The sequence below is a fragment of the Borostomias antarcticus genome (genome assembly GCF_949987555.1).
Source record: "Borostomias antarcticus genome assembly, chromosome: 8".
Taxonomy (NCBI): Eukaryota; Metazoa; Chordata; class Actinopteri; order Stomiiformes; family Stomiidae; genus Borostomias; species Borostomias antarcticus.
The window spans coordinates 4,432,560-4,446,043 of NC_140241.1; the positions used below are offsets into that span (position 1 = coordinate 4,432,560).

General features: G+C 42.9%; 1 protein-coding gene across 1 annotated transcript; it reads left to right on the forward strand.

The window, feature by feature from the left end:
• Positions 1-10,273: 10,273 nt before the first annotated feature.
• LOC311312162 (B-cell receptor CD22) lies at positions 10,274-13,027 on the forward strand (the record flags this gene model as incomplete). Its single annotated transcript, XM_084442033.1, has 7 exons — positions 10,274-10,625; positions 10,735-11,025; positions 11,227-11,478; positions 11,891-12,154; positions 12,300-12,369; positions 12,775-12,850; positions 12,953-13,027. 7 exons carry the CDS (start codon positions 10,274-10,276, stop codon positions 13,025-13,027), a joined length of 1,380 nt encoding a protein of 459 aa, XP_084298159.1.
• Between the last annotated feature and the right edge of the window lie 457 nt (positions 13,028-13,484).

Here is a 13,484-nt window from a genome sequence, read left to right on the forward strand (position 1 = left end):
GCCTCATGTTCTCACACAGGAGAAAGTCCATCTCTGTCTCTTTATCTCACTCTCTGTACACACACACACACACACACACACACACACACACACACACACACACACATACACACAGAATGAAATGAGACAGTATTATAGAGGGATGAGATCAGGCTCATGTCATGCAGATTTAATGTCATCTAGGAACATTATTAAACATGCACAGTGTGCATTAAGCAGACTCTGATTCCACATTAGATCATATGTTTCTCCCTCTATCTCCTAATGACCTAAATCCTGGCACAAAACAGCTGCCCAACAGAATGTACCAACGTTGCAGCGTGACTGTGACAGAATGTACCAATGTTGTAGCGTGACTGTGACAGAATGTACCAACGTTGCAGCGTGACTGTAACAGAATGTACCAACGTTGCAGCGTGACTGTGACAGAATGTACCAACATTGCAGCGTGACTGTAACAGAATGTACCAACGTTGCAGCGTGACTAACATAATGTACCAATGTTGCAGCGTGACTGTGACAGAATGTATCAACGTTGCAGCATGACTGTAACATAATGTACCAACGTTGCAGCATGACTGTAACATAATGTATCAACGTTGCAGCGTGACTGTAACAGAATGTACCAACGTTGCAGCGTGACTGTAACAGAATGTACCAACGTTGTAGCGTGACTGTGACAGAATGTACCAACGTTGTAGCGTGACTGTGACAGAATGTACCAACGTTGCAGCGTGACTGTGACAGAATGTACCAATGTTGTAGCGTGACTGTGACAGAATGTACCAACGTTGCAGCGTGACTGTAACAGAATGTACCAACGTTGCAGCGTGACTGTGACAGAATGTACCAACGTTGCAGCGTGACTGTAACAGAATGTACCAACGTTGCAGCGTGACTAACATAATGTACCAATGTTGCAGCGTGACTGTGACAGAATGTATCAACGTTGCAGCATGACTGTAACATAATGTACCAACGTTGCAGCATGACTGTAACATAATGTATCAACGTTGCAGCGTGACTGTAACAGAATGTACCAACGTTGCAGCGTGACTGTAACAGAATGTACCAACGTTGTAGCGTGACTGTGACAGAATGTACCAACGTTGTAGCGTGACTGTGACAGAATGTACCAACGTTGTAGCGTGACTGTGACAGAATGTACCAACGTTGCAGCGTGACTGTGACAGAATGTACCAACGTTGCAGCGTGACTGTAACAGAATGTACCAACGTTGCAGCGTGACTGTAACAGAATGTACCAACGTTGCAGCGTGACTGTGACAGAATGTACCAACGTTGCAGCGTGACTAACAGAATGTACCAACGTTGCAGCGTGACTGTGACAGAATGTACCAACGTTGCAGCGTGACTGTAACAGAATGTACCAACATTGCAGCGTGACTGTAACAGAATGTACCAACGTTGCAGCGTGACTGTGACAGAATGTACCAACGTTGCAGCGTGACTGTGACAGAATGTACCAACGTTGCAGCATGACTGTAACAGAATGTACCAACGTTGCAGCGTGACTGTGACAGAATGTACCAATGTTGCAGCATGACTGTAACAGAATGTACCAACGTTGCAGCGTGACTGTAACAGAATGTTCCAACGTTGCAGCGTGACTGTGACAGAATGTACCAACGTTGCAGCGTGACTGTGACAGAATGTACCAACGTTGCAGCGTGACTAACAGAATGTACCAACGTTGCAGCGTGACTGTGACAGAATGTACCAACGTTGCAGCGTGACTGTAACAGAATGTACCAACGTTGCAGCGTGACTGTAACAGAATGTAACAACGTTGCAGCGTGACTGTATCAGAATGTACCAACGTTGCAGCGTGACTGTGACAGAATGTACCAACGTTGCAGCGTGACTGTAACATAATGTACCAACTTTGCAGCGTGACTGTAACAGAATGTACCAACATTGCAGCGTGACTGTGACAGAATGTACCAACGTTGCAGCGTGACTGTAACAGAATGTACCAAACGTTGCAGCGTGACTGTAACAGAATGTACCAACGTTGCAGCGTGACTGTAACAGAATGTACCAACGTTGCAGCGTGACTGTGACAGAATGTACCAACGTTGCAGCGTGACTGTAACAGAATGTACCAACGTTGCAGCGTGACTGTAACAGAATGTACCAACGTTGCAGCGTGACTGTGACAGAATGTACCAACGTTGCAGCGTGACTAACAGAATGTACCAACGTTGCAGCGTGACTGTGACAGAATGTACCAACGTTGCAGCGTGACTGTAACAGAATGTACCAACATTGCAGCGTGACTGTAACAGAATGTACCAACGTTGCAGCGTGACTGTAACAGAATGTTCCAACGTTGCAGCGTGACTGTGACAGAATGTACCAACGTTGCAGCGTGACTGTGACAGAATGTACCAACGTTGCAGCGTGACTAACAGAATGTACCAACGTTGCAGCGTGACTGTGACAGAATGTACCAACGTTGCAGCGTGACTGTAACAGAATGTACCAACGTTGCAGCGTGACTGTAACAGAATGTAACAACGTTGCAGCGTGACTGTATCAGAATGTACCAACGTTGCAGCGTGACTGTGACAGAATGTACCAACGTTGCAGCGTGACTGTAACATAATGTACCAACTTTGCAGCGTGACTGTAACAGAATGTACCAACATTGCAGCGTGACTGTGACAGAATGTACCAACGTTGCAGCGTGACTGTAACAGAATGTACCAAACGTTGCAGCGTGACTGTAACAGAATGTACCAACGTTGCAGCGTGACTGTAACAGAATGTACCAACGTTGCAGTGTGACTGTAACAGAAGGTACCAACGTTGCAGCGTGACTGTAACAGAATGTACCAACGTTGCAGCGTGACTGTAACAGAATGTACCAACGTTGCAGCGTGACTGTAACAGAATGTACCAACGTTGCAGCGTGACTAACAGAATGTACCAATGTTGCAGCGTGACTAACAGAATGTACCAACGTTGCAGCGTGACTGTAACAGAATGTACCAACGTTGCAGCGTGACTGTGACAGAATGTACCAACGTTGCAGCGTGACTGTAACATAATGTACCAACGTTGCAGCGTGACTGTGACAGAATGTACCAACGTTGCAGCGTGACAGTTCTCCTTCATCCACATCCTATTTCCCAGTTGGAGTGGTGAAAGTGTTCAGCACAGAACACACCCTGTTATGTGAACCTTGGAGAAACGGCATTGCACTTTGTTGCCAGCATTCATTACTTTGCAAGGCACGCATATGACAGGTCTGCTGCTTGGTGAGGTCCCAGCCTTGTAATCTAGCCCCGATGGCCTAATGGATAAGGCAATGGCCTCCTAAGCCAGGGATTGTGGGTTCGAGTCCCATCCGGGGTGCTGGATAATCAATGGATCAAAACCATGATCTGTTTTAAGTAAGGTTTTCAAGCCCATTGTAGTTTTATGGTAAATGATTGCAGCTCTGTATTTCTCAACCCTTTTGCTGTCTGCCTATCATGTTTTACTTGGCTGTACAGGGGAAGCAGAGTGGCCCAACGTAAGCGTGCTGGACACTTAACCCAGAGGGCGATCCATCTTAACCTTCCTCTGCTAAGAACCGTTTTAAGCAACTCTTTCAAGCCCAGCGTCATTTCATGGATAAATGGCTGACATCTGTATTTCTCCACCCTTTTGCTGATTACCCTTTGTCTTTTAATTGTGTGTGTTTGTGCGTGTGTGTGTGTGTGTGTGTGTGTGTGTCTGTGTGTACTACATGCACTCGGTACATACAGAGCATTGTCAACAAAACACAACTCTCAACAAATTAGAATTTTTAATTGCCAGGAATCTCAATTCTGAAACAGAAGGGGCCATTGTCATGGTCTGTCACTTCATCTATCTCCAGGGTGCAGTTGCCATCTCCAAGATGTCCTAGTATTTTTGTTCGACCTTTGACGTTCTCCATGATAGTTACACTATCCTCATGATAGATCATATCAGTTCTTTTATCCTGCAGGTGCCAGATGCCCCTGAGTCTGGAGCTGGACACCTTTATACCAGGGTACTGTATGTGAAAGAGCAGGACACCATCACACAGGAATTGACCAGGACCTTGAGGTCCTTAACGACGGTGGCCTTTCTTCTCTGAGAAAACAGGGCTGCTAAGAGCTGCAGGACAAAAGATGGTTCAGTGACTGATTCAATCCAATTCCCCAAAAGAGATAGATTATGTTTATTAGTAGCCAATTTGATTGAATCAGTTCCCAATTTAGCTACAGGTAAAAGATGGCAATCAGAATCAAAGAGAAGGGTAAGTTTACATTGTTGAAAGTAATTGGTTATTACCTCCAAACCATAGCCAAATCAACATCGAGCTTTTATGCATGCACATAATAAATCCCAAACATGATTGTATTGTATAACCAACAACAGCAGTTTCAACAGCAGCTCAAAAGTGACTTAGAACAAACACAAATACTGTGAACAAACACAAAAACTGGATCCACCTGGTAAAATGCAGATGATAAGACACTGAACTTCATCCAACCATGGATACACATGTGGTGGTTATCACAGGGATAGAAATGGCAGCACAATGTACAGAATTGCAACTTAAGACAGCTATCATGCACTATCACACATTCGAGTACCAAAATATGAGTCAATTACTACTGTATGTTTAAATGTACAGTGTTGCAAGTAGTATCCCACTTCAAATAAATTTTAAAAGCCAAAGCAACATGTGGAATGGTCAAATACCTGGTCAGGGTGAGCAGGGCGAGGTAAGGGACTGGCTGCAGTGAAAACCACCAGAATATGAATCTGGTTCTAAAACCACCAGAATATGAATCTCACAGGGATGGCGACCTCCCTTATCGTTAAAAAAAACTGGTATGAAAAGCAGTTGTCTGGCGGCACGGCCCTATACTGTAGGCTATATGGCCCTAAAGTCTCGGTTCCACTGTGACATCTAGTAGACAGGGGAAATTACAACAGGATCCACACCTTATTGTGGTCTACCAAAATATCCAGAATAATACGCTTCTTAAAAAAAAAAAAAAAAACTTTCTATGTGAATACTTTTTCCTAATGAAAAAGTTGCTCAGTTACTGCTATCCATTGTTTCCCTTTAACTGTTGGTTCATGAAAACTGTGTTTCTATCCTCTGGGTGAACCCTGCCGCCCAACCCCATCATATCCTTTACCTTAACCCAGGTTTCTAGCCACTGCCCCCCAATCACTAACATCATGTACATATGTGTGTTGAAAGAAAGGAGGAAAAAAAGGCGCCTTTTTCTAGCACTGTGACTGCTGGTGTCACTTGTTCTTATAGACGGCTCTATTAATGATGACGGGGATATACAGTCGTTTCACTTACTCTAGGTAATTTGGATAAAAGTATCTGAAAAATTACTCAAATGTAAATTTAAATGACTATCCAAAGATCACCTACCAAACACTGTATTCTATAAGCAAAAATGTCCCTTTTACACCATCATAATAATATAATTTTAAGCCATCCGTGTACAGTAGTCAGTATTTTTGTGTTTTCCCTGTAGTATGTTGACTTCCTAAAAATCCTACTTTTGAACAAATCAGCATACAAAACCATTGCTGTTCTATGTTTTCATAATGTATGTATAAACTGAATAACATTTTAGTGTTAAACTGGGGGTTTCCCACACTGCTGCATTGCCAGGAACGTTAATCTGAGGATTGAATCAGCAGTGATTGCTTGTTTTGTTTCACCATGTGAACTCTCTGATCTGCCATTAATCAGCAGGATCTAAATGAATCTCTCCATTCAGAACTGATAGGCCCATTCATTTCTGAGACCTATCAGCTTCTGGTCTCCACCTGCCCACCTGGCCTTTAAATAGAGAATCTTATCTCTCAGTCAGAACATCTGCAGCAGAAGAACGCTCATCTCTGGTAAGAAGGTTTGTCTCATTTGTTCTCATGACATTTTACGCTATTTTTACAATTACTTGGGCTTGTGGTATCTTGATATTATTGAAGAGATGCTTTGGGCCTTATAGTACATCCACTATAACTGTTTATCTACACTACAAGACTGGATATTAATGTTTCCCTTGCTATGTGATCTACAGATTGATCATCTCCCCTGGGGATCAATAAATAATCTACCCACCTACCTACAGGCCTGCCTCTTTGAGCTGCTATTCACTCTTCAGTTAGCCTGCCTGGTGGGTAACTCCAACATGGGCAGCAGTTCAAGGAAACTGTTCAGTAGGGACTGCAAAGAGGACAGGGTGAAGCTGGAGGACTTCCTGGCCAAACAGAAAGACGATATCTGGGCTGTTGAACCAAAGTATATTAATTCTGGAGGCAGACTGCATCTACCTTGTAGAACACATATCCGGCATGTATACATGCCTATACCAGAGATCAACTCAGCGTTTGTAGACGACCCAACTTCTTAAATCACTCTGGAAGTGTGAAGCATGACAGCACCAAAGACCTTTGTTTCCAGTGGACAACGAACCTCTGCTGGCTACTGGAGAGCAAGAGCAACAACAGCTGTGAAGATATTACAAACAACACAATACTTGAAACTGGACATTGTTTTCTTATCATTTCATCAAGAACTTGCTGACATGCTTGTGTTCACTCATTCATATGTTTACATTTTCAGTAATAAAATGGAATTATTGAACGATCATGTTTGTTTTGTTTCTCTCAGTTTGTGTTTGCTGCTTTAGGAGAACAAACTCAGGCTAGATTTAAACCAACTGACTTACCACATGACAATGCACGTCTACTAAATAAGAGGAATACGCTTTTGAAAAATCTCACGCTGTGTCATGTGGTTCTGGTATGCAGATAAACCACAAGGTTCTGGGGTCACATACTGTATAGTACCATAGAACAAGGTTGAGAGAGAGAGAAGATGGAAGTTTATATTTAGACAAAAGCATGAGGTTTGAAAAAAATGAATCTTTCTTTTGCTGATGTTGCATTTCTTGTTTATTAATAGTGAATCAATGAATGCTGCCCTTTGAGGTCAATGATTGCTGAAAGCTAAGCTTGAGAATGTTCTGAGATTAGAGTTTAGTTTAGTAATTCAGCTAATTATATTTTTTTTTCTTAGATTTCACACAATGAATTGGATTCTTCCATTTACATTTAGAGCGTGTAGCCACCATCTATAATAACTGACAAACCATACATGACATCTCAACCGACGTCTACCAGAGCCTAGCTACTGTAGACATAAAATGCTATAGCCAGTATGTTGATGCATCAATAATACTTTGCTTAAGATCACCACTTGTCTTAAAGTCGCACTGAAACGAACGTTTGAGATCATCTAACTTCCGTAGTTTGACGTATTTCCGACGCAAACAAGCTATGAGGGTGGGACATATGTTTAGAGGAATTTGATTGGAACATTGACAAGTGGACGGGTTTTAATAACTTTAGACAGATTCGATAGAAGGATAGCGTTGATTGATGGGTGGATGTCGTGAGATTATTGGCCTAAAATCTAAGGTAGACTACCTGTTGTCGTCACTGCACGTGACCTACCGTTTTCAAGGAAGTAAGAAATTATATACTTTGATATAAGATTACAACAAAAGTAGAATTTTGTAAATTTCTAGTCCCAAAATGGGACCGAATGCTTTTTTCATTTCAGTGCGACTTTAAAAGTAAATATTTTTCATGCATGCAATCAGTGGTGCACGTTTTTAATGCATGCTACATTTAAATTGAGAGTGAATCTAGCAGGGAAGACTCAACTTGTCAAAAAACTAAATATAGATGAAGTCATGATGACAAAACTAAAGATAGCTTAGATCAGGAAGTGTGAGCAGAATGTTACGAGAAAAAGAGAGGGGTGGGGATAAGAAAGATATACAGTAAGTAAATAAATGATTGGCTTTTGAACAGTATATATCTAAATTATTGTAAATATATTTAAGCATGATATTATCATACTTTCATTTCTGATATTTTTGTCATCCAGTTGGTATGGGTGATAGGACAGCCAAGGTGGAGTCAGCAGACCTCCCCTCGCATGTATCAGAAAGGGAACTGAAACTCACCCCAATCTGGTGCTAAGAAATTGGAACATCAGTTTTCTGCAAGTCCAACACTGTGAGGACAGGATGGAGATTCAGAGATGGACATGGCATTTCTTACCATTTTGTCTTCTTCTTAGAGGTATGCATACATACATACATACATACATACATACGCACGCGCGCACACACACACACACACACACACAGGTGGAAATAGTAAATTGTATTGTAATGTTGTCCACCATCCATGATGCATGTTCCTTTGTGGTATAGAAGGTGTGGAAATGTAATATTCATTTTATGTCTTTAGTATTTAACCCCCGGAGTGCTAAACTCTGTGTTTAAAGCAGAAGGGCCCCTGAGCACTTCCATTCAATTCTGAAAATCCAGAGAAGAGCATGAATATGGTAACTCTCCTCAATGGTCCATCCAGCAAAGACGCAATGGGCATCTTTCAGTTTTTTCCTTGCGCTGTGGAAACACAAAGCAGATGCAGTGTTATACGCATTACGCAAATGTGGAAGAATATCGAAAAATCTGAAAATTGAAGAAAAACACCATTTTGACTGTAGTGTCTCCCCTTAACAGTATTAACAACTGAAAGGGTGTAGGGTGAAGCCATGCTCATTGTTTCCTACCACTTGTACATTACAAATCATACATTGATAAATAAATGAAACAATAGAGTATAAAATTCAGACAAATCCGAAAATAGTAACTTAGGTATCCATACAATAATGAGACATGATATATTTTTTATAAAGTTTCTTAAAACCGGATGGTGTATTGCGCAACCTGATATTTTCAGGACAGCTGTTCCAAATATTAACCCCTTTTACAGAGACACAGTGATGTTTAACAGTAGTTCTGGTCTTAGGTTTCTCAAATAATAATACTCATCTCAGATTATGTGAGGTTTCTCTCATTCTAAACAACTTCTGGACACTTGTAACGGATGAGCCATGCGCAGGCATTCACACTCCAGATGGGGCCAGAGAAGGCCTTCCCCAGATTCACACGCTCTTTCCTCCTAACGGTCATTAGAGCAAAAAGGAGAACTGGGGTCTGTTCACACCAACGTCCTGGTTCCACTTCAAAGGTCTCGGTCGGAACAGGCCACACTTCACGGCCCTCTCAATTCCTCTCGGCCTCTCTCCCCCTCCCTTTCTAGCACCAACCGCAGACACTCACAGTGAAACTAAGGATCCTCCATTCTTGCTTTGTCTCTTTAATAAAAATGAAACTGCTCCATCTCTACCACGTGATGCAAATACCACGTGAATAAGCCCGGTGAACAAAGTTATTGCGTGATACACTGTATTGGTATTCCAACTGTACTGTGTGGTTATAAATAACGGATTCTGTGCTGCTTAATCTGTATAGTCGTGTTTGGTATCAGTCTGAAGCAAAAATCATGACTCAGATGATTATGCATTTGGTGTAATTGTCATATAATGTTGAAACCATAACCGGGATATTTGATGATTCCAGAGGGAGTACAGAATGTGAGATCTGTTTTACGATGCTAACAGGGGCCACCGGTTTATTGACCCCAAGTGACCAATCGCGTGCCTGTCTACGCCCCCAGGTCACACCTCACCTCTACTCCTTGAAAAGCGATCAGACAGGAAACCCTCTCTCTCTCGTGCCCTCTCTCGTGCAGCTCTCTTGTTCTCTTGTAACCCTCAACTGCCAGGGTCCGTGTCTCTCCAAATAATATGCGACCCAGGAACTAAGTTTGTGCCTGGTTGATCAAATCAGTCTGTATCTGTGGAATGCTGAACCGCTATCTAAGAACTCAGAGTCTGCTCAGAGTCGACACAGGGGCTTAGGAATCTCCACCAACTCTTCAAAGATCCACCTCTGGCGAGAGCAGAGGTTTTGAATGACTTGTGAACTCTGAAACTGAACTTTCAACTCCGCGAACCTCAACTTTCCTGCACATCCTGTGAAAATATAGTTCCTATGTCCCTCAGTGATAGCAAGAACGGATGAGCTTTGTCCCTTAACAGTGCAATGAACAGCTTCACCTACTTTCAGGCAAACTTTGAGTGATCCTGTCAAACGTACCTTTAGGTGGCACAAAAAATGTAAAATTCCTATTGGCTTTGCCTTTGACGACCATATGCAGTCCTATGAGTACACACACTGTGTTCATTTAGAGGTGACAAGTATAACATTTTGACCACCATCTCAATGATTTAATGAGTGACTTCTACCTCACATGGCTTTTCAGTGACGCAAATGACTGGCTCGCCCTGGACGGCTGAGGTGCCCAGATCCGTGTCTGCCTTGCTGGGCTCCTGCGTGGTGATCCCCTGCTCATTCAACTACCCTGAACCAGCAACCAGCTCCCAGGAATTCACAGGGATTTGGCGCAAACACAGCCAGATTATATACCACCCAGACAGATCCAACGTGATTCAGGACTACAAGGGTCGCACGGATCTGGTTGGGGACCTCCGCCTGAAGAACTGTTCTCTACGGATTGATCCTCTCCATCAAAGTGATGAAGGGCCTTTTCACTTTAGGATTGAAATTGTCAATTATGACAAATATTCCTATGACCAAAACACAGTCTCTATTGCAATCAAAGGTAAGCTCTAAGAAGGAAAATGGGCCGAAGTAGTAGTATTGCATGTTATACAGAAGTGGTTAACATACTGTATCTTAATCATGGTGTACTGTATCATACTATCATACAGGATCCCCAGAGCCACCCTCTCTGTCAGTGAGTGAGGTGGTGAGGGTGGGTGAGGTGGTGTTGGCCTCCTGCTCTGTGTCTCACTCCTGCCCCTCCGACCCCCCTCACCTCACCTGGAGCCACTCAGGAACACCCGCCGTCCAATCACAGCAGCTGACCAATGGCCAGTGGGAAGTGACATCATCCCTGACCTTTGCCCCCACCTCGGATGACCACAACAAGCCTCTCATCTGTACAGCAGCCTACCGGGGAGGGAAGAAAGGGCAGAGTTCCAAAACGCTCAATGTCAAATGTGAGTCATGCTGGCAACAATTATTATATTTCTGTAGTGGAAGCCCAAAAGGAAGCCCATGTTCTTAGATTCTGTTAAACTCAGTTATTAACTGTTAGACTCAGTTAATGTGACGATGTATGCTTTTTGGATGATTAGAACCATGATACTGTAGCTGCAGTACAACTGTTGGTGTTACTGTATGTCTCTTTGTGCTTGTAGACGCTCCGGTGGCTGTGAAGGTGGAGGGTGAGACCACTGTGAAGGAGGGGGACTCTGTGGAGCTCAAGTGTTCCAGTAACAGTAACCCTGCTACCCACAGCTACCAGTGGCACACTAGCAGTGGGGCTCTGCAGTCCCAGGGACAAACCTACCGGCTGGAGAGAGTGTTGAGACACACCGACGCCCTCTACTGCACCGCCTTCAACACAGAGGGCCAAGGACGCTCCAGTCCAGTCCAGTTCAACGTGCTCTGTAAGTAGTGTATTGTTTGGTTAAAACAACATAATATAATTTTCATGGCTTTGTCACATGATGTTGATGCTTCAAGTCTTTCACTTTTACTGAACCAGCTCATTGGCCTTGTGATTAGAGTGTCCGCCCTGAGACTGGGAGGTCATGAGTTCGATCCCTGGCCGAGATGTACCAAAGACTTTTTTTTTTTTAAATGGTACCCATTGCCTCCCTGCTTGGCACTCAGCATCAAGAGCTGGAATTGGGGGGCTAAATCACCAAATGATTCCCCAGCGTGGCACCGCTACAGCTCACCGCTCCCCCAGGGGATGGGTCAAATGCGGAGAACAAATTTCACCACCCTCAGGTTGGGTGTGTGACAATCATTGCGACTTTAACTTTTAACAGTGAATACATCTAATTCTCTTTCTAGACCCCCCAGAGATCAAGATGGGCTCTGCCTGCTCATCAGACATCTCTACGGTCACCTGTTTGTGCATCGTAGACTCTGTCCCCCCTAGTAAGATCCAGTGGTCTCTCCCAGATCATGGACCACTGTCCAGTAGTAAGGAAGAGAGAAACAGCTCATTGACCATTGCCACTCTGCAAGGAGATCTCGGCTTCGCAGACAAAGCCCTCTGTCATGCCAGCAACTCCCAGGGAAATGTTACCTTGGCATTCACTTTGCCCACAACAGGTAAGGAGAGCAGCTAGAATGCAATATGCATTATACATCATTGCAATTATGGATGTTTCTACCAAAATGAGCATCAGAAATATGGCTCAGGAATATAACATATGGCAAAAGAATACAAGGTGAATTGTGATTTTTCTTTGAACAGATAAGATGCTGGTGATCTTCATAGGCATTGGCATTGGCATCTCAGCGTCTGTGATGGTAGTAATACTCATGTCAGTCTGCAGGTTCGCCAAGAAATGGTGAGCAAAGTGTGGGAAGGGGCTGGACAAATGTAATATTTGACATGTAAAGTCTTTTGTTAACATCATGTTTTCCTCCAGTAGGGGGAGTGGTGATGGTCAACCAGCAGCGCAGGACATGGCTGCAGCCATAGAAACCATCTCAGATTCTTCAACATCAAAGAAAGTTTTCACAGCACAGACTTAATGTCACCACATACTCTGAATGAACGAACAATAAACATTTTTTATTTTTTACGTGGCAGAGATACATAAGGCCCAGCCCATAAAACCTCTACTGTACCCCACACTTACCACCTAGTGCCTGATTGTGTAGCTTTCATTTTTTGTGTTTTATTATTAGAATAATGAATCTGAATTTTGTTTATCTCTCCACAGACAAGTAGGGAAGAAAACCAGCAATGGAATCCTCACCAACAACTACACCAACGATCATATATATGGCAACATGGAGGTATGTACATTACTGTACTTCATGTAGTGAGAACTCTCTAAATCAACAATACTACTGTACAAAGCTGCTGTTCATCATATCTGTGATGTGGTTTTCCTCTAGGTTGAGGCAGAGAGCGACACCTATGAATGTGTGATGGATGAAGATGGTGAAGAGGCTGTCTACGCGAATGTGTAACAACAACAGGAAATGGGGGGCCAGTTGTCATCTGTACGTGTGAAGCTTCCACCCTCTGCGTCGCACATGCTTAATCACAGATTCTATGCACCGAAGAGTTACTTCTTTTGCACCAACTTTACTGTAGATAGCTTAATACATGCTTATACATGTTTATTTTGATGAAATACATTGATCGTTTTGTTCACTAACTGTTTTGCACAATTTTGGCTATTTATGTAACTTAACATCAGAACCTTAATTATTCTGAATTGTCAAACCATGCCCAACAAAATTAAACACCAGCATGTGACACCTCCCATCTGTATCTTAAAGTTTATAGTGCACCCTTGCAAATGAGACTGTGGCCAAATGGGATTTCCATGTTTAATAAAATAAAAAATAAAATAAAAAATGTTGCAATAAGTATTAACAACTCTAGTTCCATGTTTCCTATTGCCTTTTCCGAGACTTAGTT